The sequence below is a fragment of the Pocillopora verrucosa genome, chromosome 1, assembly GCF_036669915.1.
Source record: "Pocillopora verrucosa isolate sample1 chromosome 1, ASM3666991v2, whole genome shotgun sequence".
In the NCBI taxonomy this organism is placed as follows: domain Eukaryota; kingdom Metazoa; phylum Cnidaria; class Anthozoa; order Scleractinia; family Pocilloporidae; genus Pocillopora; species Pocillopora verrucosa.
Genome location: NC_089312.1, coordinates 14,583,702 through 14,609,637, shown reverse-complemented (window position 1 = coordinate 14,609,637; position 25,936 = coordinate 14,583,702). Strand labels below are relative to the sequence as shown.

At 37.5% G+C, this 25,936-nt stretch overlaps 1 protein-coding gene across 2 annotated transcripts; it reads right to left on the bottom strand.

Annotated features, from left to right (window-relative positions):
• Positions 1-96: 96 nt before the first annotated feature.
• LOC131781652 (macrophage mannose receptor 1-like) lies at positions 97-25,936 on the bottom strand. Of its 2 annotated transcripts, XM_066159547.1 has the most exons (16): positions 25,878-25,936; positions 25,655-25,770; positions 24,819-25,005; positions 24,300-24,508; positions 22,938-22,985; positions 21,428-21,581; positions 18,956-19,209; positions 14,625-16,688; positions 12,403-12,544; positions 9,357-9,472; positions 8,532-8,716; positions 7,753-7,904; positions 6,840-6,887; positions 5,928-6,167; positions 720-4,584; positions 97-425 (listed from the first exon to the last, which is right to left on the bottom strand). In XM_066159547.1, the coding sequence occupies exons 2-8, from the start codon at positions 25,743-25,745 to the stop codon at positions 16,591-16,593; spliced, it is 1,041 nt and encodes a 346-aa protein (XP_066015644.1). In that variant the 5' UTR covers positions 25,746-25,770; positions 25,878-25,936; the 3' UTR covers positions 97-425; positions 720-4,584; positions 5,928-6,167; positions 6,840-6,887; positions 7,753-7,904; positions 8,532-8,716; positions 9,357-9,472; positions 12,403-12,544; positions 14,625-16,590. The 2 variants fall into 2 exon arrangements, with proteins under 2 accessions (XP_066015644.1, XP_066015643.1); XM_066159546.1 differs by having other exon boundaries at positions 97-4,584.

The window sequence follows — 25,936 nt, the reverse complement described above, 5'->3', positions numbered from 1 at the left end:
GAGTCATACCACAATCAAAACATCGAGGTTACATAAAAGTCAAAACTTGCAGACAGTCAGTAGTGAACAAGGTCCCAACGATTCTTACTTATAATAATCACGATATATTACTAAAAAAAAAAAATCAGCTTTTATTATTGGCACGCAAATACAACTTCTACATTGTGGCGAGATGGGCTGTTCTGTCTTTGAAGCCTCGGTGTTTTGTGCGAAATACTATTTGGTACAAGTCAAGAAATGGGAGGAAAGTGGTATGTTTGATAAAAAATTTAAAAGGGAGAGTTTAAAATGGATATCTATGACCTGTTTTTCTGATCATGCTGAGAACGTTGTTTTTAGCACATACAGTATTTCGGCTCTCGTCTTATATTCGGCAAACTGATATAAGTCATGTCGAAGTTTCTGTAGGCCGCAGATGTCATATTCTGCGGTTAAAAATAAATATATATTCAATCACTCTGAAAAAAAAAGTCGAGCATAATTTGGTGGTCGTCGTCTGGTAACGTTGAACAACTAACTAATAATAATAATAATAATAATAATAAAAAACAAAGGAACAAGCGGATAGCAGAGTCAGTCAAGTTTAACACGCTACTGAATGCGTCCGTGGGAACAGCAGCGTGTCAAACCGAAACCAAAACTTCAGCGAGAACAGTTTAACTTCACAAATTTCACAATCTATCTTAATTGGCTGAAGCAGTTCAAACAGTCAAACTTACTTAAAAGGCACAACTGAACAAAATGCATAACTAGCTTAATTGTTTCAACTAAACAAAATGCATAACTCAGCAAAACAAGTTTCCGATACCGAGAACAACAGAACGCCAACATAAAAGGCAGGAAACTGATATTAACAAGTTATAAGTACTGATTGAATAAAAACGTCACTTCCGTTTGATAATGAGGAGGGTTCGCCAGAGTCACAAAAAGAATGACAGGTTTATTTTCTCACACAAAGAAAAGCTTTCCGAATGATAGACAACCGGAAGTCTTAAAAAAACCTGGACGCATATCTGCACGTACTCAGGCTCTTGTAATGGTAAAATCTAGGCGAAGTCTAAATTCGATTTTCACACCTATATTATACAAGTTTTATGTGCAAGTAAAAGGCACGCGAAAATCATTTAAAAGGCATAAGGAAATGTTATCGCTTATGCACAATGTTTTCATATGATTTTCAATGATTCCTTGAAGCTTAAATGTAAAAACTCTTGTAAGCAAGCATGCACACTAGAGCCGTGACATTGATTTGTGATTGGAATGACCTGAAAATTTAAAACTCAGGCCTCTAAAGGCACACCCAGCGAATCATCTAAATATCAAAAGGATCAGTATTTGTGTTGTTGGGGTTCCTCGTTGAATGGACCCCTGCATAATAATCCCTGATCTTATCAGCCTTATCAATACTCACTAATCAAGGTTATTTAAGAGGATTTAAAACAAGGGTCGTGAACTTTATCAGAGACTTGAAATCGACATGGTATACCTTAGACCTTTCTGTGAAATGTTCATTTGTGATTGCACTTCAAGCATGGGTATAGAAATTGTAATTGATGATGTGTTTAAATAAATTTTCTACATACGTTCTGCCACAGATTTAATTAGGGAGTCACGACAGCTATGCCTGGGATAACAAAAAAAAACTTCCCTTTTTCCTAAGTATTTTTCGAGTAGCGCATGATATGTTTGCTGTCTTAAACGGCGCCAGATCTTTTCTGTCAGCAAAACGTGAGAGGGGAGTGTAGAGTTCGAAGCAGAAACGTGGATAATTTGCCCAAGGGGCTCCCACTCTCAGACTACGCAAAATTTTGGAGCTTTCATAATGTTGTTTTGTAAACGACGACCAAGCGGATATTTACAAAGTACTTAAACGCGCGCGCTGAGCGATTTTTCAAATTCAGGAAATCTTATATTTCGTCACCTACTCATTATCGTCGCCGTCGTTGCTTTCTTAAAGTCTCTCATACTTTGCCTATGCGTAGTTTTGTCCACGATCTTTTGGGGAGATGGCAGATCGCTTGCGTTAGCTAACCGAGAATGAGTAATGAAACTAATCATATCTCACAGAGGTGAGAATTCATAAAGAGATGTCTGTGACAGTCCATGACGAATAAACTGACCATACACAATTCAAACCTTTCCTTCTCCATACCAAATTACCTATTACATCTAATTCTCTTCTACATTCCCCAATACGGAAGACCGACGACCTGGAAATAAAACACAAATATCACAGGTTCACGGTGCAAAAATAACAAACTTCTCAAATGATGTACTAGATGAATATGTCAAAGTTCACGAGTTGGGCAACTTGTAGTGTACATACAAACCTTTTGATGTCACAAGTACCATTAGAATCGATGACTGCTTATAAATTTTTATCCGAATATCTCGCCACAGCATTTGGCGTGAAATATGGCTGAAATGGCTTCTACCAGGGAAAAATGAATTCTTGCTGCTATTGTTGTGCTGAGATGTTTTATCCTCGAAAAGTATTCCTAGGAGATTCTCTGGCAAAGTGTTAACCTTCTCATTTAACAAAAGATTTCCTGTTATTATAGACAACAAATCTTTTTTTCTTTCTATTTTGCATTTTTTGTATAACGCAACTTTTTAGCCGTATATCAACATTTTAATGGAATATATATGTATCCACATTATTTACTTTTCATCAAAATTTGATCTTTTTTATCTCCATTTTCAATTGTCGCCACGGATATCTCAGAAAATGCAGTGACCATGCGCAACTGCTTTACCATGGATGGAAATATTAAAGAAATCTTCAACAAAGAACCTGACCCGGTGACCCGTTTACGAAATTCACGGGCTGAAAAGCATTTTTGAGAGAAACTGCAAAAACACTGTCTCGCATTTCATAACTCGCCAGTAATGTGTGGCTGAGTTTCGGCTACGACTTAACTAAAACAGCCATACTGAAAACGAAAAAAAAATTAACTTAATTTTAGAAGATGAGGTTTAAAGATAAGTAGTTCCTATAAATTGTCCTGAAGGTTGTGATGTCGTTCGCAGAGTCCTCGTTCTTTTTGACGAGCGGTCGAGTGCCCCGTCAGGGAACTAAATTGTCTGGTCATCTGACTTCCTTACAAGCATCTTAAACGTAAGTGTAAAGATAAACTAAAATTCCCGCCATTAAATTGAATAGCCATTACAAGGTACGGGAATACAAAGGCAGATTCTTAAATTACCTTTGCAAACTACTAAATTGACACTGCAAATTGCTCAGTTGCTATTGTAAGATACTGAAATACCATGGCAAGTTATCAAATTACTATTGCAAGTTACTAAATTACCACTGCAAGTTACTAAAATAAGATGGCAAATTCCTAAATTGCCATTTCAATTGCTATTGCAAATTGCCAAGTTGCTATTGCAAGTCACTAAAATACCGTGAAAAGGTATTAAAATAAGATAGCAAATTTCGAAATTGCCATTTCAAAGTTCTCAATTGCCATTGCGAATGACATGATACTAAAATACCATGGTAAGTTACTAGATTACCTTTGCAGTTTACTAAGTTACCATTGCAAGTTGCTATGTTATCATTGTAAGGCACCAAGTGATGCCATGCAAGTTTAGGTTGCAATCGCAAGTTGCAAGTCATTATGTTCCAAGATGTGCGCCAAGTTACGAAGTTACGAACCAACAAACAAACAAACAAAAGAAAAAATTCAACGGTAACGGTTAAATTCAACTTTCAATTAAATCATCGTTAGGAGGGTTAGTTGGAAAACATTAAAAAAGCTCACCAGGCTGTTGGTCATAAGTTGAAAGAGTTGGAAGAGTTGAAAGATTTGGAAGAATGGGAAGAGCCTCTGTGAAATACAAAGAAAAACCCTCAGTATATGCGAGTGAGCTAAATGGCATTAATTAAGTGATTATTCTTGAAAATACAACCTAGACAAATAATTTCATTAGGAATTGAAAAAGCATACACGGAGAGAGAGTATAAGCTAAAAAACTATGTACATCTCTTAACCTAATTCACACATTTCCTTATTTTCTATGCATATGTAGTTGTTTTTATGGTTATCCATTATTTACATTTTATCACTCGATCATAAACTTATATTATTCAAACTACTATTAATGTTGGTCATGTGTCACCTATGACCCCAACGTTTCACAATGCCTATTACACCGATGATTTTTTTTCAAAGCTTGAAGATGACCTGTCATCGGAAGGCGTTGGGTTCCCTCTTTTCCTACGTCAATTTGACATCTTTAAATTAACTTATTTTGAGTGAACATTTTTTTCTCGATGGTTGTGTACTTTATAGCCAGTTTATAAAATCATTTTCTTCTTAACAAACCTATCTCACAGATAAACCCGTTCCTCTGACTACATGACGCAGTCCTCCATCTTCCTGAGGATTCTGAGGATTCATGAGTACGCATTCCATGGACTGGTTATGTTTTGAGGGTTCATTGACATTCCAGTTGGTGTATCTACGATGACTATTATCTGTCCGAAGGAATGTATCCTCCCATATCAAGCCATAAAGGCCAATCCAAAAATAAGTGCTGTTTTCTCGAACGATAGTATTCAAGAATGCCTGTTCTCGCCTGGAAAATGAAAAGCCATAACCTCTTTTAGTTCGATTTAGTTTCGGTTAATAAACTCGTCTTCCAATTTGTTTGGACTCAACAACTGCTTAGTCTTAGTTGGAACGATCACCCACTTAAGGGAAAATGAAATTATTTCATCTCTAATCAGCATCTTTAAAAATGCCTGAAAGTTTGAAAACAAACCAAAGAGCATGCCAGCCTCGGAGAAAGCAATATGAGTCAAAGTGGTTTAAAACGGTTTCGTTTTTATCAAACGCCAATTCTTTGATTAACTGATATTTCTATTTTTTTTTTAGTTGAACTGAAGGAAACAAAGAAATGTCTGAACGAATCTTGCTCAATCTTGATCAGCCAGGTACAAATTCATCTCTGGATAAGAGGATATGGAAGCAATTTTTCCTATTAGACAATCACAATATCTGTGGGTACCAATTAGGACTCTAGGACGACGTGACAGCAAACCGATTTCAGGAAGTAAAGTTGTATTCTACCTTCAGAAAAGATTGCACAGATGTGACAGATTATCATAAGAACATTACCCGACAAGCCTCGAGCACACCTCATCACGAAACAAAACAAAACACTGCATTACCAGTAGGTTGTCAACATAAAAGAGGATAGAGACGAGCTAAAATACCCAACCGTAGAAGGCTCAGACTAGAGCTGGGGTATAAACGCGTAACTTGTAAGATTAATAATGGTACTAGGACCAAGAGGAGTCCAATTCGGTCTGTAATCATACGAGTGATTGACAAAATCGAACTCCCGCTTCGCGGTCGTCCGATTTTGTCAATCACTCGTATGATTGCAGACAGAATTGGACAACACGAAGTCCTGTTATCAATTAATCAAAACTATAACAAAATTTGAGAAAGAAGCTGGACATCAGTTGTACGTTTTCATAAAAAAAAACTTACAGTTAACTCGGAGAAATGCGAGTCAACAGCGCGCGCACATGACGCGTTCTGTTCACAGTTACAAGGCCTGACGTGTTAACTGTCCCTTTGACTCAGACATAGTATGATGCTACTTTGGTTTAAAGATTAAATGAATGTGACCGAGAAGTTACAATTCATAGACCCAACGTTTCGACACTCCTGTCTAGTGCCTTCATCAGGAGTGATCAAATTGCTGCGACAAGGGGTATTTTAATATGCTCACTAATTAGCTGCCTTTTTAACTGACGAGGTGTAAATGGGCAACAGATGATAAGCCACCATCATCACGAGTCTAATTACAAGCATGACGCAAACATTGTTTTATTAGCGCTCAAATCGGGCTGGTGATAACCAATCATGTTCAAGAATTTGTTGTAGTTTTGATTAAATATAAATACTCACCGATTATTCACTGTAACAAGGTCTCCATGCGTACTGGTGTTATTTCCTTTTCGACAAACATCCCTTGCTTTCTTCCAAGAAAGAAGAGGATCGGACAAGCTGCGGTAACAGCTCTTTTCATAGTTCATCCAGCCATCCTCACATCGTCCGAGGGCTTAGACACAGCAAAGACAAAAAACAATCGCCTTGGCCCATCTCAAACCTTTCATGTACCGAACTTAACTATCTCTTTGGGTGGGCCTAAAAGAAAAAGTTCGACAGAATAATATATAAACTCAATACGTCAAACTGATGCTATACAGTAAGAGAAGAGAATTATGGGACGCGAAGAAATCTTTCAAGCATCGTGTTTTGCTCATAAAAGAAGCTTTCTTTAATGCGTTTCAAATTGGTGGCCAGTAAAAGTCTAATAAGTTTAAACTTCTAACACGTTTTTACTGTGTTAACCACTTGGATAATCATAGTTAAACAATTTTCTGCCTCCGCCTCATTAAACATTGTTCTAGGGAGTATTCAACACCGTAAAATATTTAAGGTGGTATGCGTGTCCCATTGGTCGATAGTGTGTTTAGACGAAAGTATCTTGCAAGGTCAGCTTCCTGAGCTTTCCATCTTCTTTTGTGGCTAAGTTATCAAAGGAAATGTCTTTTACTGCTGGAATATTAATAAATTTGCGACAAAATCTCCTCGGAAGATTAAACTCCTTAAAATTTTGTGTTCATTCCTGGATCAGCTAAATCGGAGATGATCGGAAAACTGTCATGCACAAGACCTCTGTCATCTAAGATATTCCGACAATTGAAAACCAGAGGTAGTAACTAAGCATTCTGGCTCTTGTCTATAAACACAAACATAGTAACAATATTGATAACAAAATACATAGTGTCTCTAACTAATGTCGATATTACTTACTTGGTTTAGGTTCCGAAGGATTCACATTTAAATCTGGTATGATGGTGTCTGTGAAACACATCATAAAAATATCGTTTAGTACATAACTTGTACAGAATTACTCTTTTGATCAGCCGTCACTTTCTAACAAGAACAATTTATGGAATATTTTGACTCAGACGGTTAGTAATGTGGTCGTCATCTGTTACTTCAAATGGATAGCAATGCTCCGCGGCGACGAGACAAAAACTATGCCGGAAGAGCAAGCGTATGGAATTCAATGACAAGTTTTGAGACCCCGTTATCCTCGAATACTTTTTAAAGCGCCACTGAAACGAATTCTAACTTCCTTCAAACTAACGGAAAATTCCCGTCTCAAAATTAAATGTGCTAACAAATGAAATGTATACGACGTCGCAAGGTTTGCAGCTCGAAAGCGGAAGTCTTGACCTGTTGGAAAGTTGAAGAAAGGGAGAGGTAAAAAAGTTAAGGTGTCACGTAACCGGTAGCGAAAGGCAAGTGAAAAGTAAAAATATAGTGCGAGAGTTGACTAGGGCACCGAGAACGTGGTCAGAGACCATACATATACCGGCGACTCTGTAAATATGATGAATACCTGTTGTTTTTATTTCACCAAATTTTAATTGCTTCTGCAAAAAAAGTAAAATTAGAAATATGTTTCTTTGTTTTTCCGAATCAAATAACTTCGTGAAAGGATAGAATGCTTTCAAGTATTTGCAGGCTCGCTAAATTACCGTTGTTTTCCGAACAATAGACTTCTCATTACAGTGACAAAGGAGAGTGAAAAACAAAATAATGTATCAGCCAAAAATGTGATAAGTTTTACATGTCAGCTGGCATACTGTGGGTAACTTCTTGGTCTACTTGCAGACGTAGCACAGGTTGATACCGCAATTTAAGTCATTCCAACTACCTGCTAACCACGACCTTATTTCCACACAGTCCTCTTGGCCATGGAAATCATTTGGTTCGTTGTTGCTATAGCTTTTGTAAACAGATGATGACCCATTCGACCATTAGAAATTGCCTTCTGTCCTGAGGTCATTAAGTCCAATCCAACAAGGACTACATAATAAAATTAATGATAAGAATAATTATAAAAATAATCATAATGACTATTATCTTATTAATGATAAACGACAGGTGAAATAAGTGCACAGAGAGTTGTACGATACAACGCACGAACTGAGTCAGGTCATAACCAGTAAGTCATATTTTCAGAATCATTCAGTGAGACAGTGCACAACTTTTCTCCATGCACGATTTTGAAAAAAACTCAAATATTGGTTGTGTTGGGAGTTAGATTTACGCTTTAATAATGTAAGTTTCAACGCAATGAGAGTAAAAATGGAATTAAACTAAATTAATAGTCAATTGAACGCAAAGAAACCATCTGACAGCGATAAACGTTTGTGCACATGTTTGTTTTCTCCATGCGTCCATTCTTTCGCAGAAGTATAAGATTAATATGTCTCGCAACGTTTTCCAGTTTAAGAAGTAAGTGTTGCACACAGTGCAACTAAGTTTCCCTTTTCCCAATGATTGCAAAAATGCTGCAACAGTTCTTTACGCAATATTTAGCGTTACACTACCTTGCAGGAACACATGTTCCCACCCCCCATTTCAAAAATTATGTTTTTCGACTTCTTCATATTTGGTAAGAATTTAGTAGGGATATTAGACCGCGCTTACCCTGAGATATGGCGTTCTATACAGTCGTTCTCTGCAGCACTGTGAATGCTGACAAGGTCTCCTCCACGGATTCTCTGACATGCCTGTCGAGCGTCTTGCCATGCGACCCGGCTTGATTCAAAATAAAGCAAAGTAGTAACACGTGTCATTCCAATGCATCCATCCAGGGGGGCAAATGTCAGGGGCTGTTGTAAAAGAAATTCCCATAAATAACAACCTTCCGTAATTTTCTCCCCGCCACGAAAACGAAAATAAAACGGTTAGCCACACGTGTTGGATAAAGCATATCCTGTGTTCTGATTGGCTTCACGAGTTAGATAAAGTGTATCCTGAGTTATGATTGGCTACACGAATCAGATAAATTGTATTCAGTGTTATGATTGGCTTCACAAGTCAGATAAAGTGTTTCTTTGACGCACTGCCTTTTCAGGACATAAAACACATTTTGGTGCTGCCCATATCTCTACCATTTTTTAAATTAGATCAACTCTCTTCCTCAGGCATAAGAATTCAAATTAAGTTGGATTAACTACGAAGAAAAGCAAATCCCAGAAGTGCTTCTTCGTCTACTTTCTCTCCATCGAATTGACAATTGGAAGGTAGAATATTGTAGAGGGAGTAAAAACCCTCGTGAAAGCGACGGAAACTAAAAGCAAATCCAACTCACATACGATCCAGTTCTAAGAGTCGGTCTGCGTAAGCGGAGTGTTCTTACGCCATGCATGCCAACATTAATCAACCTAAACTTAAATTTTTCCTTCATAGAAAGATTTTCACAACATGGTATTGCAGTTGAAAATGTTTTTTAAGTAGGTTCACACTCACCTGATCCAAAGACATTTCTTGCATCGCAAATAACAAGAACGAACGGAACACAAACTATCAACGCTTTGAACAAGTGCGAAGTGAGTATCATGGTGTCTGCGTGAGTCCAAGTGAGACTGAAAAGAAAACAAATACTCAGTAACATGGAAGATACTGGAAACCTAAACAATTGTCAGCACGGATGCTATACGGCTCGTTATACATAAAATAAAACATTCTGTTTGCTTACCTGTTATTATCAGAAAAGTATACTAAAGGAACAACAAGAAACTCTGCGCTTTGGCCAGAAGTTCGAAAGCGAAACTGTTTTTGATACCAGCCCTGACTGATCCCTGGTTATATCAACAACAGTATGGTCTTGCCTCAAGCAAACATTACGCAAATGATAATGTATCATTGTGAAAAACAAAGTGACTCATTTCCAATAGCGTACATCTTTCAGTCAAGCATATAATGTTTAGATTAAACGTATAGATCTTGCTTGATGGTATTTTCCCACGTTTATGAAGGATTTGAAAAGCAGAACTATTAAATGGAAAATTCATGGTAACAAGTGTTAAAATTCTGATTAAAGTATCGCTTAAACGGTAGGACTAAGAAAAATCATTCGATCGTTTCCTCTATAACAGCCAGGCTTTTCAAGGACCATTGCCCAGTGCTTGTAATAGGTTTTGTTTCCAGGCCAGGGTACCAAGTTGCAGTCAAATCTTGTTGCCGAGAAAGCTTTTAGTGATGCTATGTTTAGGACGAGTCTATGACTCATGGTTTTTTCAGCTTGGAATATATAGTAATTATAGAGAAATGATATCGATCCAAGATAAGAAAAAACCTAAAAAACTCGTATAATGCTCAGACCAGCATGTTACATCATTAAAAGTTATTGCTTTTTCATATAAGAGCAGTTTTACACACCCCTGATATGATTGCTGTTCCTAAACGTTTTTTCTGCAACCTTGCAACCGAATGCACCCCATCTCATATAGCAAGGTTACTTGGGATATATCTTAGAGTCAGCGTTAAACGAAAAGACAACTTTTATCTTATAAATCAAGAAATTCTATCTTGTATATCTGAAATTTGATTTCTGAGCTCTAAAGGACACAACGGAAGTCAATCTGTCAGTTCATGTCACGTTTTGCATCTCGACGAATTCTCGTAACAAAAATAGATTATTAAGTCTATATTTCTTAGCCCTCAGATTAGACGTTTTACTATATAAAAAGTACTCTTAAGGAAATGACTATCCTGTTCAGAATTCGTTTAATATAACTTAGTAGCAGTGCCCTTAATCAAAATGAAACCGACGGGTTCCTCTCCTCCTTTCATCGACATTCAAAATCCGAATTAGGAAAGAACTGATGCAATGCTAATGCAAAGATAGCAGTTATTTCGAAATTTTGGAGGCAAATTTCGCAAAGATTTCCGTCTTCAATTTTCTTAATTATACAATAAAAATGAAAACTGAAAAAAATCGGGCTTGGAATCTGCTACCCTTTAGTGTGGCCGCAGATGCACAATGAAAGTTAGGCTCAAAATATTTTCAACCATATCAGAAACATATTTGATAATAGAAAATAAGAGGCCAATAACACAGTAGTAACAATCTGCATCATGGTTAAGTTTCAAACCATATTCTACTAGCACACTGGTTCGGCGATCAATGAGAAGCATATTTATCCAGTTGTAACCAAATTATCCTTGTTCTTTTTTCCTTCCCAAAAGAAATTGCACGTACCTTGTGTTATGTTTCCGTATTATCAAGGTTGAACATGACGAGTTTGCCTTACTTTGACATTGCTTTTAATCACCAAATTTACCGCAAACGAGTCATATTTCTTTCAATTAGTTTTTCATGAGATTTGGGAATTAAAGAGCTTAATGATTCGAGATCAAAATGCCGCGGAACTAAAGGAAAAAATAGATTCTTGAGATTGAAGTTGTTATTGTGCTGGTGGAATACGATTCAAAGTGTAACGCAAATTCTGTATAAGAGATGATTCATTTTCCTGTCAGATGAAAATATGCCAGTGGATGCTGAAAAGCGCACTTTAGGATATCAAGACATTGTTTCCACAGTTATTGTTGAAAAGCTCAAATTTCAAGTGCTTTTCATAATGAAACCTTTCTCCAAGGTAACAACTGATTGACTATTGAAATTTTGATGATGAAAGTGTGACGCTTAACATTTTTTGCTAGCACATAATTCTCAGCTACTAAGTATAAGACCATCCGTAAAGTGATTTTAAGTTTTTCCTTTCAATTTTTTTCCACTGAGAGGAGAATATACATGACAGCCAGTTGAAATGTAAAGTTCTGTCTCGTGTCCTTATCATGAAGAGTTTATACAGTTTTTAAGTTTATTTTAATTGTGGTTGAAATGAATTGACCATATTTGAGTTTGGTTGATAATTTAGCAACTGGTGGAGTTGGGTGTATTTTCGCGTACTTTTTGCTTCAGTTCGTGTAGTTGGTGAAATCAGTGAAGTTGCTTAGCATTGGGTGAGCTTTAATCTAGCACACTGTAGTTCAGATGGTAGTCCGGTTGCAGGTTTTCACAGATTGTATAACTTTGTGCTGTTTAGTGTAATTTGGTGTAGTCTGGTTTAGTTTGGTGTAAGTTGATGTAGTTTAGTGTAGTTTGGTGTGTTCTGGTGTAGTCATTGGTGTAGTTTGGTGTAGTCTGGTGAAGTTTGATGTAATTTGGTGTAGTTTGGTGTGGTTTGGTGTAAGTTGGTGTAGTTTGGTGTACGGTTTGGTGTAAGCTGGCGTAGTGTGGAGTAAGTTGGTGTAGTTTGGTTTAGCTTGATGAAGTCAAGTATGGTTTGATGTAGTTTAGTGTAGTTTCGTGAATTTTGGTGTGGGATGCTGTAAGTAGCTTAAGTTCTTCAGCATGGTTTCGTGTAGTTCCAGTGAAGTTTGATGTAGTATTTTTCAGTTAGTCTGTCTCAGCTTCTAGTATGGAGTATTTTCAATTGGTTAAGCATTGGTTAATTATTATCAGAAAAATTGTTTTCAAGTTTGTAGTTTTTAGTGAAACTCTGCTTACCTGTAATGCGCATAGAAAAAGTTCCCTGTAAACACTGTTGGTGACTTGACGTTCTCAAGGTGTTTGGCTGCGAATGATGATTCCTGAAGTATCAGTTTCTTTCATAAAGGTATTCAGAGCTGCTCGCAATGCATTCGTGTTCCTTTTCATTAAAAAAAAAACTTGCGTCATTTCTCAAGCAGTCTTGCCCACGAACCGTAAAGGCCACAAAAGTTCATAAAAATTTAAATAATCCCGTTTTGGGCCCGTTAACGAAAAAGAGATAATTGACTGTCAAATATTTTAGATAACCAACAAACTGAGGTAGCAGAGTTTGGAGCAAGGTTACAAAAAAAGCAAATTCTATTTGCCTACATGCTGTTCATAAGTCATTGCTAGATCACACACACAATCATACATACATATAAGAAAAGCTTTTCTTATGTGCGTAGAAAACCTCGAAATGTATAACTCGCTAAAATGGATTCCCTTCAACGGAGTAAGCGGCCAAATAACAGGCAATGTACTGTGGAAGTAAGGAGAGGTATTTTCATTCAGCATTTGACCTATTTTTTATTCTTTAGAGCGGTCATAAATATTCCCATACAAACTCTTATAATTTCACCTTGACTGTTATTTCGAAAGAGGATCATCTCACAACTTCCGTTTGATAACGAGAAGGGTTCGCCAGAGTCACGAGAAAAAAATGAAAGGTTTTTTTTTTCACACAAAGAAAAGCTCCCCGCATGATAGACAACAATACAAGGCAGAAGTCTTAAAAAAACCTAGATGCATATTTGCACGTACTTGTAATGGTAAAATCTAGACGAAGTCTAAATACGATTTTCACACCTATAGTTTTATGTGCAAGTGAAAGGCACGTGAAAATCATTTCAAAAGCATGCGAAAATGTTGTCGCTGATACCTAATGTTTTCATATGTTTTTCAACGTGTCTTCCTTGAAGCTTACATGTAAAACATCTTGTAAGCAAGCATGCACATCAGAGCCTTGACAGTGATTTGTGACTGGAAAGACCTTGAAATTTTAAACTCAGACCTCTAAAGGCGCGCCCAATGAATCATCATCTAAATATCACAAGGATCAGTATTTGCGTTGTTGGGGTTTCTCGTTGAATGTACCCCTGCATAATAATCTCTGATCTTATCGGCCTTATCAATACTCACTGATCAAGCTTATCTTAGAAGAAAATTAATTTTATCATATGCTAAAGAGGATTTGACACAAGGGTCGTGAACTTCATCAGAGACTTAAAATCAACACGGCTTACCTTAGACTAAGACCTTCAGTAGCAAATATATCAAGAAGACCCACGTCAATCTCGATATAGACAACTATATAGTACCGTTCTGTGATGTGTTCATTTGTAATTGAACTTCAAGCATGGGTATATAAACTGTTGCGGTGTTCGCTGTCTTAAACGGCGCCAGATCTTTTCTTTCAGCAAAACATGAGAATAGAGCGTAGAGTTCGAAGCAGAAACGTGGACAATTTGCCCAAGGGGTTCCCACTCTCAGACTGCGCAAAATTTTGGAGATTTCATAATGTTGATTTGTAGAGGACGACCAAGATATTTAATAGAGAAATAAAAAATGCGCCGAGTGCGTTTTTGAGTTCTATAAGCAGGCGGGAATTTCAGGAACACGAGAGAAGTGCAGAGAGGCACTCACCTTCGGCTCGTGCTTCTCGTACTTCTCGAACTTCTCGAGTGTTCTTAAAAATTCCCAAGTGCTTTTATAACTCAACAATGCTCGAGGAACAAGTTTTTTTATTTTTTTCCTAAAATGTATCGTGAGTTGCGCGCGCTCATACCGATGACGTAGGCTGCGTGCATTATATTTCAACAGTGCACTCGTGTGACGTAGACGCGTGCGTTATGGAAATATAATGAACTCGTTCTGACCAATCACAGCGCGCGCATTTCTCAGAGCAATTTATAAAAAGTTTTCAAACGCACGCTAGGCGATTTTTCAGGTTCACGAAATCTTATATTTCGCCACCTTCTCATTACCGTCGCCATCGTTGTTCTCTAAAAGTCTCTTGTACTTTGCCTAAGCGTAGTTTTACCCGCACTCTTTTGGGAAAAATGGCAGATCGATTGCGTAAGCTAACCAAGAATGAGTAACGAAACTAATCATATCTCACTAAAGTTAGAATTCGTAAAGAGATGTCACTGTGACAGTCCATGCACCATTCAACCCTTTCCTTCTCCATATTTAATTACCTTATTGTCTAATTCTCCTCTTCAATTTCCCAACGCGGAGGATTGAGGACCTGAAATAGAACACAAATATCACGGGTTCACGGTGAAAAATCCCACAACTTCTCAGATAATGTACCTGATGAATATGACTAAGTTCACGAGTTAGGCGAGGTGCAGTGAGGGTGGGGGTATGGAAATAATTAACCCAAGAGTAATGGGGGTGTTAATGAAATTCTCCATCACCAGACAACAATGACAAAGTCCATCCAACCTACATATAAGCGGAGAAAAATCTTGTCTACGTTATTGTCTGGCGAATGACAAAAATGTGGTATTTTACCTCGGAATGGACGCATATGGATGCCATAATCAGAGCCACACGAAATATGTTTTCTAAGTCAAAAATTAAATATGATTGAATCTTAGCCTCCCGGGAGAAAATGCAGTGACCATGCGCAATTGCTTTACCATGGATGGAAATGTTTAAGAAATCTCCAACAATGAACCTGACCCGGTGACCCGTTTGCGACATTCGCGGGCTGAAAAGCATTTTTAAAAGAAACTGCAAAATTACTGTGTTGCGTTTCATAACGCGCCATTAATGTGTGGCTGAGTATAGGTTACGACTCAACCAAAACAGCCATACTGAAAAAGAAAAAAAACCAACTTAATGTTAGAAGATGAGGTTTAAAAATAAGAAGTTCCTACAAATTGTACTGAAGGTTGCCAATGTCGTTCGCAGAGTCCTTCTCCTTTTTGACAAGCGGTTGCGCGCCCCGTCAAGGAACTAAATTGTCTAGTCATCTGACTTACTTACGAGCATCTTAAACGCAAGTGTAGCGATAAACTAAAATTTCCGCCACGCCCCGCATGACGTGATTGATTTGCAATCGTTTGCTTTGACAAGTTATTGAATTGCCACTGGATGTAACAAAATTGCCATTGCAAGTCAAAAAGTCGCCAGAGCAAATTGCTTAATCAAGAGTCTTCGCAAGTTACTGAGCTGCACCTGCAAGTTATAAGAATACCACGTCAAGATATTAGACTGCCATTAGAAGTTATTAAGTTTCTATTGGAAGTTACTGAAATAAGAAGACAAATGTTTAAATTGCCATTACAACGTACTATATTCTCACTGCATATTGCTTAGTTGCTTGTGTAAGTTGCTAAAATACTATGGCAAGTTACTAAATTGCTGATAGATGCAATTTACTAAATAGCCATTATAAATTACAAGGTACAAGAATACAAAGGCAAATTCTTAAACTGCCTCAGCAAAGTAATATATTGCCACTGCAAATTGCTTAGTTGCTAATGTAAATTGCTAAAATACTATGACAAGTTACTAAATTGCTAATGCAATTTACTAAATAGCAATAGCAAGATACAATACAAAGACAAATTCTTAAATTGCCTTCGCAAAGTACTAAATTGCCACTGTAAATGGCTCAGTTGCTATTGTAAGGTACTGAAATACCATGGCAAGTTATCAAATTGCTATTGCAAGTTACTAAATCGCCATTCCAAGTTATTAAGTGTCCATGGCAAGTTACTAAAATAAGATGGCAAATTCCTAAATTGCCATTTCTACTGCGATTGTAAATTGCCAAGTTGCTATTACAAGTCACTAAAACACCATTAAAAGGTATTAAAATAAGATGGCAAATTTCTAAATTCCCATTTCAGAGTTCTCAATTGCTATTGCAAATGACAAGGTACGAAAATACCATGGCAAGTTACTAAATTACCTTTGCAATTTACTAAGTTACCATTGCAAGTTGCTATGTTATCATTGTAAGCCACCAAGTGATGCCATGCAAGTTTAGGTTGCAATCGCAAGTCGCAAGTCATTATGTTGCCATTGCAAGTTACCAAGATGTGGTCCGAAGTTAGCAACTTGCGCGCCAAGTTACGAAGTTACGAACCAACAAACAAACAAACAAACAAAAGAAAAAATTCAACGGTAACGGTTAAATTCAACTTTCCATTAAATCATCGTTGGGAGGGTTAGATGGACAACATATAAAAAAAGCTCACCCGGCAGTCGGTCATAAGGTGGAAGAGTTGTAAGAATGGGAAGAGCCTCTGTGAAATAAAAAAAAAACAAAAACAAAAACCCTCAGTATATGCGAGTGAGCTAAATGGCATTAATTAAGTGATCTTTCTTGAAAATACTACCAAGACAAATAATTTCATCAGGAATTGAAAGAGCAGACACTGAGAGAGAGAGAGGGTATAAGCTAACAAACTCTGCATATCTGTAGCCTAATTCACACATTTCCTTATTTTTTTATACATTTATAGTCGTTTTTATGGTTATCCATTGTTTAAATCGTAATGCTTTTATCACTCGAGCATAATCTTATATTATTCAAACTACCATTAATGCTGGTTAGGTGGCCTGACTATATCTCTAACAGTCATTTCAAGTATCCCCTATTCAGGTTGTGTACAAATCACCCATTTTCTTTTCATATTCTTGTATTGTTTCTTGCCTTCTTTTTAAGTTATTTTGTTAGCGTGTAGAGTGGTATGTTGCTCGCACCAATCAGATCGTCGCATTAGGGTATGTATCTCGCACCAATCAGATTGCCGCATAAGGGTGTGTATGTCGCACCAATCATATCACAGCGTTTGCATATCATGCACCAATCACAGCGTTTGGGTATTGTTTTCATGTAAATGATGTCATGGAATCAGGGGGCTGCGCACAAAGAATGACATTAACCAGAAATCTTGGGCTCATTTGAAAAGTTTTATGATTGTGCCTTTCAAGAGCCTCTTCGAGTGAGGTCGAAATTTTTCGGAATATGAAAGGTTCGCATTTATTTTTATTGTATAATTTTTTCAGATGAAACGTGTTTTTTCCGCACCTTTTCTCACAATGCACACGCCAAATAACTTAAATTCCATCACGTACTGTGAAAGCATCATCCAAAGTCCAATTACGACATACCCAATCATTGCACTACATGAACATGAGGCAATTGTTCACTTGCTTGAAATGTATTCTACCAATCAAATTCCATTTTGTCACATTAGACTTCGCCCCATCACATGCCATTTCCTTGTAGACAACCTGCATTTTATCACGTATTCTAACCGCATTATCCGACACCACTGGAAAAAATTTACATGAAACGTTATGCTACAGATGGTGAATTTTCCACGCATTCTCCCGCGTTTTGACTCTTTCTGCGAATGAAATTCGCTTTAGCTACTCTGGAATTCAATCAATCGCGTGTTAATTCCAGTAAACAACCTGTATTTTATCACGTATCTCACACACAGAGGGCAAAGTCCAGATAGGTAACAACCAATCAAGGATCCCTCTTTGAAATATGATCATTTTCTCTTGCTTAGTGTATCTTCCCTTATACAAGTTCGCAATGTGTCTTTGGTTAGGTTATATTGGAGGTATGACAGTTTCAGTCTGCTTTTCGCAGTAAAATTACGTGAAATTATATTTTTGAGGCGAGTAACTGTGGTTCCCTTTCTGTTAGAGGAACGGCTGTAAGCAGAGTCTCTTTCGCAACCATCATTTGGTCTCGTCACACAATGGTGTTCTCTCCAACGTGGAATAGAGGGCGTTGTGTGACGAGAACAAACAACGGCTGCAAAGGAGATTATAGATATATGGTTATCTGCACGTCTGAAAATTTCCCTTACAGTTATTTCTTTCAGCCTTGCTTTATAATGTTAAAAATTCCTCACCTTACTATAGAAAACACGGTGGCCATGACAATAAATTACGTGTGAATAGAGCAATTTTCAATTGAGTGGCAAAAAATAACCCGGGATTGCTTTGTTTTTGCTTTACATCGCTATGTGAAAAAAAACACCTCAGTCAGATTCAGAACTAAAACAAATTTCGACTTGGTCACCCTCGTTTTCCCGCGCTTCATGCAGTTTGCTTGTTTTTACTTCAAGTTCGCATAATATGCCTCCCCGTGATATGTTTCTTCTTATGCCAGTTCGGCTTTTGAGATTGCTTTGGTTTTAATTACATGACACCCAATCAAAAAGTGCTCTAATGTAACATACCATACGTACCTCCTTTGCCTACAGGACGCACTTACAGAGGCTGATCGTAGTAGAACCTACGACATCTGTCACCTATGACCCCAACGTTGCACAAGGCCTATCACACCGATTTTTTTTCAAAGCTTGAAGATACAACATCCGACTCGTCATCGGAGATGTTGGGTTCAAATTCTCACTTGGAAGTCAGATTTCCCTCTTTCCCTACGTTAATTTGACATCTTTAAATTAACTTATTTTGTGTGAACATTTTTCCTCGATGGTTGTGTACTTTATGGCCAGTTCATAAAATCATTTTTTTCTACACAAACCTGCCTCACAGATGAACCCGTATCTCTGACTACATGAGGCAGTCCTCCATCTTCCTTCATCTTTATGAGGATTCATGAGTACGCAATCCATGGACAGGTTATTTTTTGAAAGTTCATTGACATTCCAGTTGGTGTATCTGATAGGACTGTTATCTGTCCAGAAGAATGTGCCCTCCCAGATCAAGTCATTAAAGCCAATCCAAAAATTAGTGCTGTTTTCTCGAACGACAGTATTCAAGAATGCCTGTTCTTGCCTGGAAAATGAAAAGCCAAACCTCTTTTAGTTTGTTTTAGCTTCGGTAAATAAACTTAGTCTTACAATTGTTAACTGTAGTTTGCCGTCCACGTTACTTCATAGTCTGGTCATGCCCATGCAAAAGAGTGTGCGAAAAGCGGTGTTAATGATTGATTGAACATTAGTTGAAACGAGCACGTTCTTAAGGGCAAATGCAATTATTTTATCGCCAATCACATCTTTGAAAATGCCTGAAAGTTTAAAAACAAACCAAAAAGCATGGCAGCCTCGGAGAAAGCAACATGAATCAAGGTGGTTTAGAACGATTTCTTATCAAATGCCAATTCTTTGATTACCTGATATTTCTATTCTTTTTTTTTTTTCATCATAAAAGGAAACAAAGAATGTCTGAACACTTCGTACAACCTCACGGGATCGCTATGGGAACTAAAATGGCAGTCGCTTTTTCCGTTATTTTCATGGCGGACCTTTAAAAACGACTGTTAGCCGCTAGTCTACTTAAATCATTCGTTTGGAAAAGGTTAATCGATGACATATTCTCTCTGTGGAACATCCCAATGGAGGAAATTTCTATTTTTGTAGACTTCGCCAACTTGTTCCACCCCACAGTCAAGTTTACTTGTGAAATGTCACCCGAACACGCTGTTTTTCTCGACACAGAGATATTCAAAGGACCACGTCTTTCAACTCTTAAAATTCTCGATTCACAAACCCATTTTAAACCCACTAAAACACTTCAATATACACATTTCTCATCCTGCCACCCCTTTAATACGAAAAAGGGTTTTATCAAAGGAGAGGCATTAAGTCTTTTAATGACCAACTCAATAAAGGAGAATTTTGATAAAAATAAACGAGATCTCAAGCAAAGACTCTGTAACAGAGGCTATCCTACGACGCTCGTTCATAAAATCCAAACTGAAGATCAGTTCTCCGACAGAACAAAGACCCTTTGTAACAAAACAAAGAAGGCGAAAGAACTTTCACCGTTTGTTACCAATCACAACCCGGCCACACCGAATCTTAAAAAGGTTCTCACGAAACACTGGCACATCATTCAACACCAGCCTAGACTGCACATATCTTTAACCAGCCACTCACAGGAAGGAAAAATCACTCAAGGACATTTTAACCCGCGCAAAACTTCCTTCAACGACGCCGCAATCATAAAAACATAAACAAAGAAGTACCTTGAAAAGGTTTATTTTCAACTCAGAAGGAAATTTACATATGACCGTTTTCTATTAGCAACACACTCAGCTGACCGCAACCCAACTGAACCAACAAAGCTAGCCCCTTACCATTCCTTCGTTTTTTTACTTCGGACCTTTTTAGTCGATCATTCATAGCGAACGTAGAAGCTGAGGACTTGTAGACTTCATTGAAAACTGATTGATTATCAGCCAGGTACAAAGTCACCTCTGGACAAGAGGGTAAGGATGCAATTTTTCCCGTTAGACAATTACAATATCTGTGGGTGCCAATTAGGACTTCAGGGCAACGTGACAGTAAACCGATTCCAGGAATTAGAGTTATATTCTACTTTCAGCAAAGATTGTACAAAAGTGACAGCTTATCATAAGAACATTACCCGATAAGCCTCGAGCACACCTCATCTCGAAACAAAACAAAACACTATGTTACAGTAAGTTTTCGACATAAAAGAGGAAAGAGACGAGCTAAAATAAACAACCGTAAAAGGCTCACACTAGAGCTGTGATATAAACGCGTAACTTGTAAGTTTAATAATGGTACTAGGACTAAGTAAAAGGACTGAGTGGAGTCCAATTTGCTCTGTAATTTGTCAATCACGAGTATGAATACAGACAGAATTGGATGACAAGAAGTCCTGTTACCCATTAATCATAACCGTTTCAATTTCCGAAGACAACAAATCCATTTAGGTCAAATATCTTTGGTAGAGACAATGTCTAAATAAAGAAATTTCTCCATTTTGGAAATTCCTCAACTTTTTTTAGGATAAGTGGCTGTTGCTATGGTTATTTTGTTTTATTCTGTGATTAGTGGATTTGGCTGAGAGGACGTAGTATGATTGACTACTTCAACTGTCCAATACACTATCCGATTACAGTCAACTGTCCGATTGCACTGTTCGATTACAGCTCTACAGAATGTATAATGAAAAATAAAGCAGCTAATGCACCAATCGCGTTTGAGGAAATTGTAATGGTTATGATTAAATATATAATACTTACTGATTATCGACTGTAACAAGGTCTCCATGCATACTGGTGTTATTTCCTTCTCGACAAACATCCCTTGCTTTCTGCCAAGAAAGAAGAGGATCTGACACGCTGCGGTAACAGCTCTTTTCATAGTTTACCCAGCCATCCTCACATCGTCCAAGGGCTTATAAATAACAAAGAAAAAACAATCACCTTAGCCCGTCTCAAACCTCTCATGTACCAAACTGAAATACCTATTTGAATGGAGTTAAAAGAGAAAGTTCTGCAGAAGAATATATTGTTAAACTTAATATGTCAAACTGATGCTATACAGTAAGAGAAGAGAATTATGGGACGCGAAGTAATCTTTCGTGCATTATGTTTGGCTCATAAAAAAACTTCGTTTGCATAGAAGTTGCTCTACAGTCAGAATTTCGTGTGTGCCACTCGCACAAAATTCTTGGGTCAACCAAAACTAATGTTCAGCTTCATCGACTCAAGCATCTTTCTACTTATGAACTCAGTAAGGAGGTAAATTTCAATGCATGAAAAGTTCAAAGTTGGATCGGGGCCTTGAAGTCTTGTAGTACCACATTTCGCATCGTAACTGCACACAATTTCACGCTTCGCGCGTATATCGAAAACGAACTTCACAGTTGTTTGTTTGTTTGTTAGTTGTTGTTGTTGTTGTTTTTTACAGCCGTCGAGCGCACCTAAATTATTAAGGCTTGCTATTCTCTCAAAACAGCTTTACGGCGTTTTGACTTTTTTCTAACTAATAACTTTATTGTATATGTAAACTGCTCAGACACAAATATGATTTCTCAAGGCCACAGTAACATTAAGGTAAATAATGATGTTTTACTCTTTGGATTGAATAAGCTACAATTTGTTTCTTGATACAGCGCATTTTTCTCTTTTTTGTTCTTTCTTTGAACTTAAGGCGCGTGCACTTGGTTGATTGACCAAGTAATCTAGGCGTCAGACTTCGTGTCCATTTTCTTTAATGTGTTGCAAGTTGGTGGCCAGTAGAAGTCTAATAAGTTGAAACGCGTTTTTACTGTGTTAACCACCTGGATAATCATAGTTAAACAATTTTCTGCCTCACTTCATTAAACATTGTTCTAGGGAGTATTCAACACCGTAAAATATTTAAGACGGTACGCGCGCTCTCATTGGTCGATAGTGTGTTTAGACTAGAGCATGTTGCGACGTCAGCTTCCTGCTTTCCAACTTCCTTTTTGGCTAGGTTAACACAGAAAATGTCTTTTACCGCTTGAATATTAATACATTTGCGACAAAATCTTCTTGGAAGATTAAACTCCTTAAAATTTGGTGTTCATTCCTGAATCAGCTAAATCTGAGATGATCGGAAAACTTTTATGTACAATACCTCTTTCATCTAAGATATTCCGACAATTGAAAACCAAAAGTAGCAACTAAGCATTCTGGCTCTTGTTTACAAACACAAACATATTAACAATAAACAATATTGATAACAAAAGGTTTAGTGTCTCTAACTAATGTCGATAATACTTACTTGGTTCTAAAGCCCAAGAGTTCACATTTGATTCTGGTATGATGGCGTCTGTGAATCACATCATAAAAATATCGTTTAGTACATAGCCAGTGCAGAATTTCTCTTTTAATCAGCCGTCACTTTCTGACAAAAACAAATTATGGAATATTTTGATTCAGACGGGCAGTATTGTGATCGCATCTGTTACTTTAAATGAGTATCTCTAGCGAAGCAATGCTCCGAGGCAACTATGAAGGGGCCGGAATAACAAGCATATGGAATTAAATGACAAGTTTTGAAAATTCTAATTTCCCTCAAACTAACGGAAAAAAATAGTATTTCGAAATGAATTTTAGGTACAACATTGCACACTTTGAAATTCGAGTCATCGGCTCGTATCTCTTTCGATTTTGGAAAATTCTTCTCAAAATTAAATGGGCTAACAAATGAAATATACACGACGTCGCAAGGTTTGCAGCTTGAAAGCGGAAATCTTGACGGGTTGGAAAGTCAGAGAAAAAGTGAAGTAAAAGAATTAAGGTGTCACGTACCCGGTAGCGAAAGGCAAGTGAAAAGTAAAAATATAGTGCGAGAGTTGACTAGGGCACCGAGAACGTGGTCAGAGACCATACATATACCGGCGACTCTGTAAATATCATGAATATCTGTAGCTTTTATTTTTTGCCAAATTTTAATTGCCAAATTTTATTGCCAAATTTTATTGCCAAATTTTATTGCCAAATTTTATTGCAAAAAAGCAATATTAGAAATATGTTTCTTAATTTTTCCGAACCAATTAACTTCGTGAAAGGATAGAATATGCTTGCGAGTAATACAAGCTCACGAAATTGTTTTCCCAAAATACACTACAGACCCAGCATAATCAACCCAAGTTTAAGATATTAGGAAGCCTAGTTATAAAACAGATTACCTTGTGATCAGTGACGTTGCCTTGAATATTCGTTTATGAAATCAAACGTCAAAGCTAAAATTGTTCTCAATAGCACTTAAATCCTTTTCACCCTAACATGGACTAGCAGCTAATTTCTCCCTTGAATATCACCCCTGAAACAAATATCATAGTCACGGGAAGGGAATAAAGGAAATGATCACCAACTAAGAGGCTCTTGACTTTTAAATAAATTCTCCCTATCAGCACCTTAGGAAATTTGTAGAGAACAGTATGGAGAATATGCATACTGATCTTAGGGTTAAGTTTTCAATAAGGGCTTGCGGTGAGGTTCGTACATGCTTGGGATAGAAATTTGACACGAACAATTGACTTCTCATTACAGTGACTACGGAGAGTGAAAAACAAAATAATGTATCAGCCTAAAATGTGATAAGTTTTACATATCAGCTGGCATACTGTGGGTAACTTACCCTTGGTCTGCTTGCAGACGTAACACAGGGTCCTACCGCAATTTAAGTCATTCCAACCATTTGACCACCAATTTATTTCTATACAGTCTTCTTGGCCATGGATATCATTTGGTTCGTTGTTGCTATAGTTTTTGTAAACAAATGATGATCCATCCGACCATTGGAAATTGCCTTCTGCTCTGAGGTCATTAAGTCCAATCCAACAAATACTACATAATAAAATTGATGATAAGAATAATTAAAAAATAATCATAAAGACTATTATTTTATTAATGATAAAATACAGCTGAATAATTGCGCTTGCACTGAGAGTTGTACGATGGAACGCACGAACTGAGTCAGGTCATAACCAAAAAATCATATTTTCGGAATCATTCAATGCGACAGTGCATGACTTTTCTCCATGCACGATTTTCAAAACAAACTCAAATGTTGGTTGAGTTGGGAGATAGGTTAGGATAGTTTTTCGACTTCTTCATATTTGGTGAGAATTCAGAAAGGGAGTTGGACCGCTCTTACCCTGAGACATGGCGTGTTATAAAGTCGTTCTCCGCAGCACTGTGAATACTGGCAAGGTCTCCTCCACGGATTCTCTGACATGCCTGTCGAGCGTCTTGCCATGCGACCCGGCTTGAGACAGAATCATTTGCAAAGTAGTAACACGCATTATTCCAGCGCATCCATCCGGGGGGGCAAATGTCAGGAGCTGTTGTAAAAGAAATGCCCATAAATAGCAACCTTCCATAATTTTCTCCCCGCCACGAAAACGAAAATAAAACGATTAGCCACGCGTGTTGGATAAAGCATATCCTGTGTTCTGATTGGCTTCACGAGTTAGATGAAGTATATATATATATCCTGTGTTGTGATTGGCTACACGAATCAGATAAAGTGTATTCAGTGTCATAATTGGCCACACAAGTCAGATTAAGTGTTTCTCTAACGCCCCACTTATTCAGGGCCGTAAAACACATTTTGGTGCTGCCCATATCTCTACACTTTTCATAAAATTAGAACTACCCCTTTCCTCAGGCGTAAGAATTAAAACTAATTTGGATTAACTACGAAGAAAAGCAAATCCCTCAGGTGATTCTTCGTCTACTTTCTCTCGATCGAATTGACAATTGGAAGATAGATTATTGTCGAGGGGGTAAAAACCCTCGTGAAAGCGAACGACATAAAATAAAAGCAAATCCAACTCACATTGTGGGAGTCGATCTGGGTGAGCGGAGCGTTCTTGTTGCTGCGCCATACGTGCCAACATTAATTAACTTAAAGTTAAAAATTTCGGCAAGGAAAGATTTTCAGAACGTGGCATTGCGAGTGAAAATGTTTTGAAATAGGTTCACACTCACCTGATTCAGAGATATTCCTTGCTTCGCAAATAACAAGAACGAACGGAACACAAACTATCAACGCTTTGAACAAGTGCAAAGTGAGTATCATGGTGTCTGAGTGAGTCCAAGTCAGACTGAAAAGAAAACAAATACTTAGCCTAAGTTATATAGAAGATATTGGAACCTAAACAATTGTCGGCGCGAATTCTAAAATACTAAATAAAACATTCTGTTTGCTTACCGGTTATTACCAGAGGAGCATACTAAAGGAACAACAAGAAACTCTGCGCTTCTGCCAGA

Coding starts and splice junctions, on each gene's coding strand:
- LOC131781652 (XM_066159546.1), bottom strand. CDS start 25,745: ATGATACTCACTTTGCACTTGTTCAAAGCGTTGATAGTTTGTGTTCCG. Junction 24,509..24,818: donor ATAACACGCCATGTCTCAGG/GTAAGAGCGGTC, acceptor TTTATTATGTAG/TATTTGTTGGATTGGACTTA. Junction 19,210..21,427: donor CTTGTTACAGTCGATAATCA/GTAAGTATTATA, acceptor TTCATTTTCCAG/GCAAGAACAGGCATTCTTGA.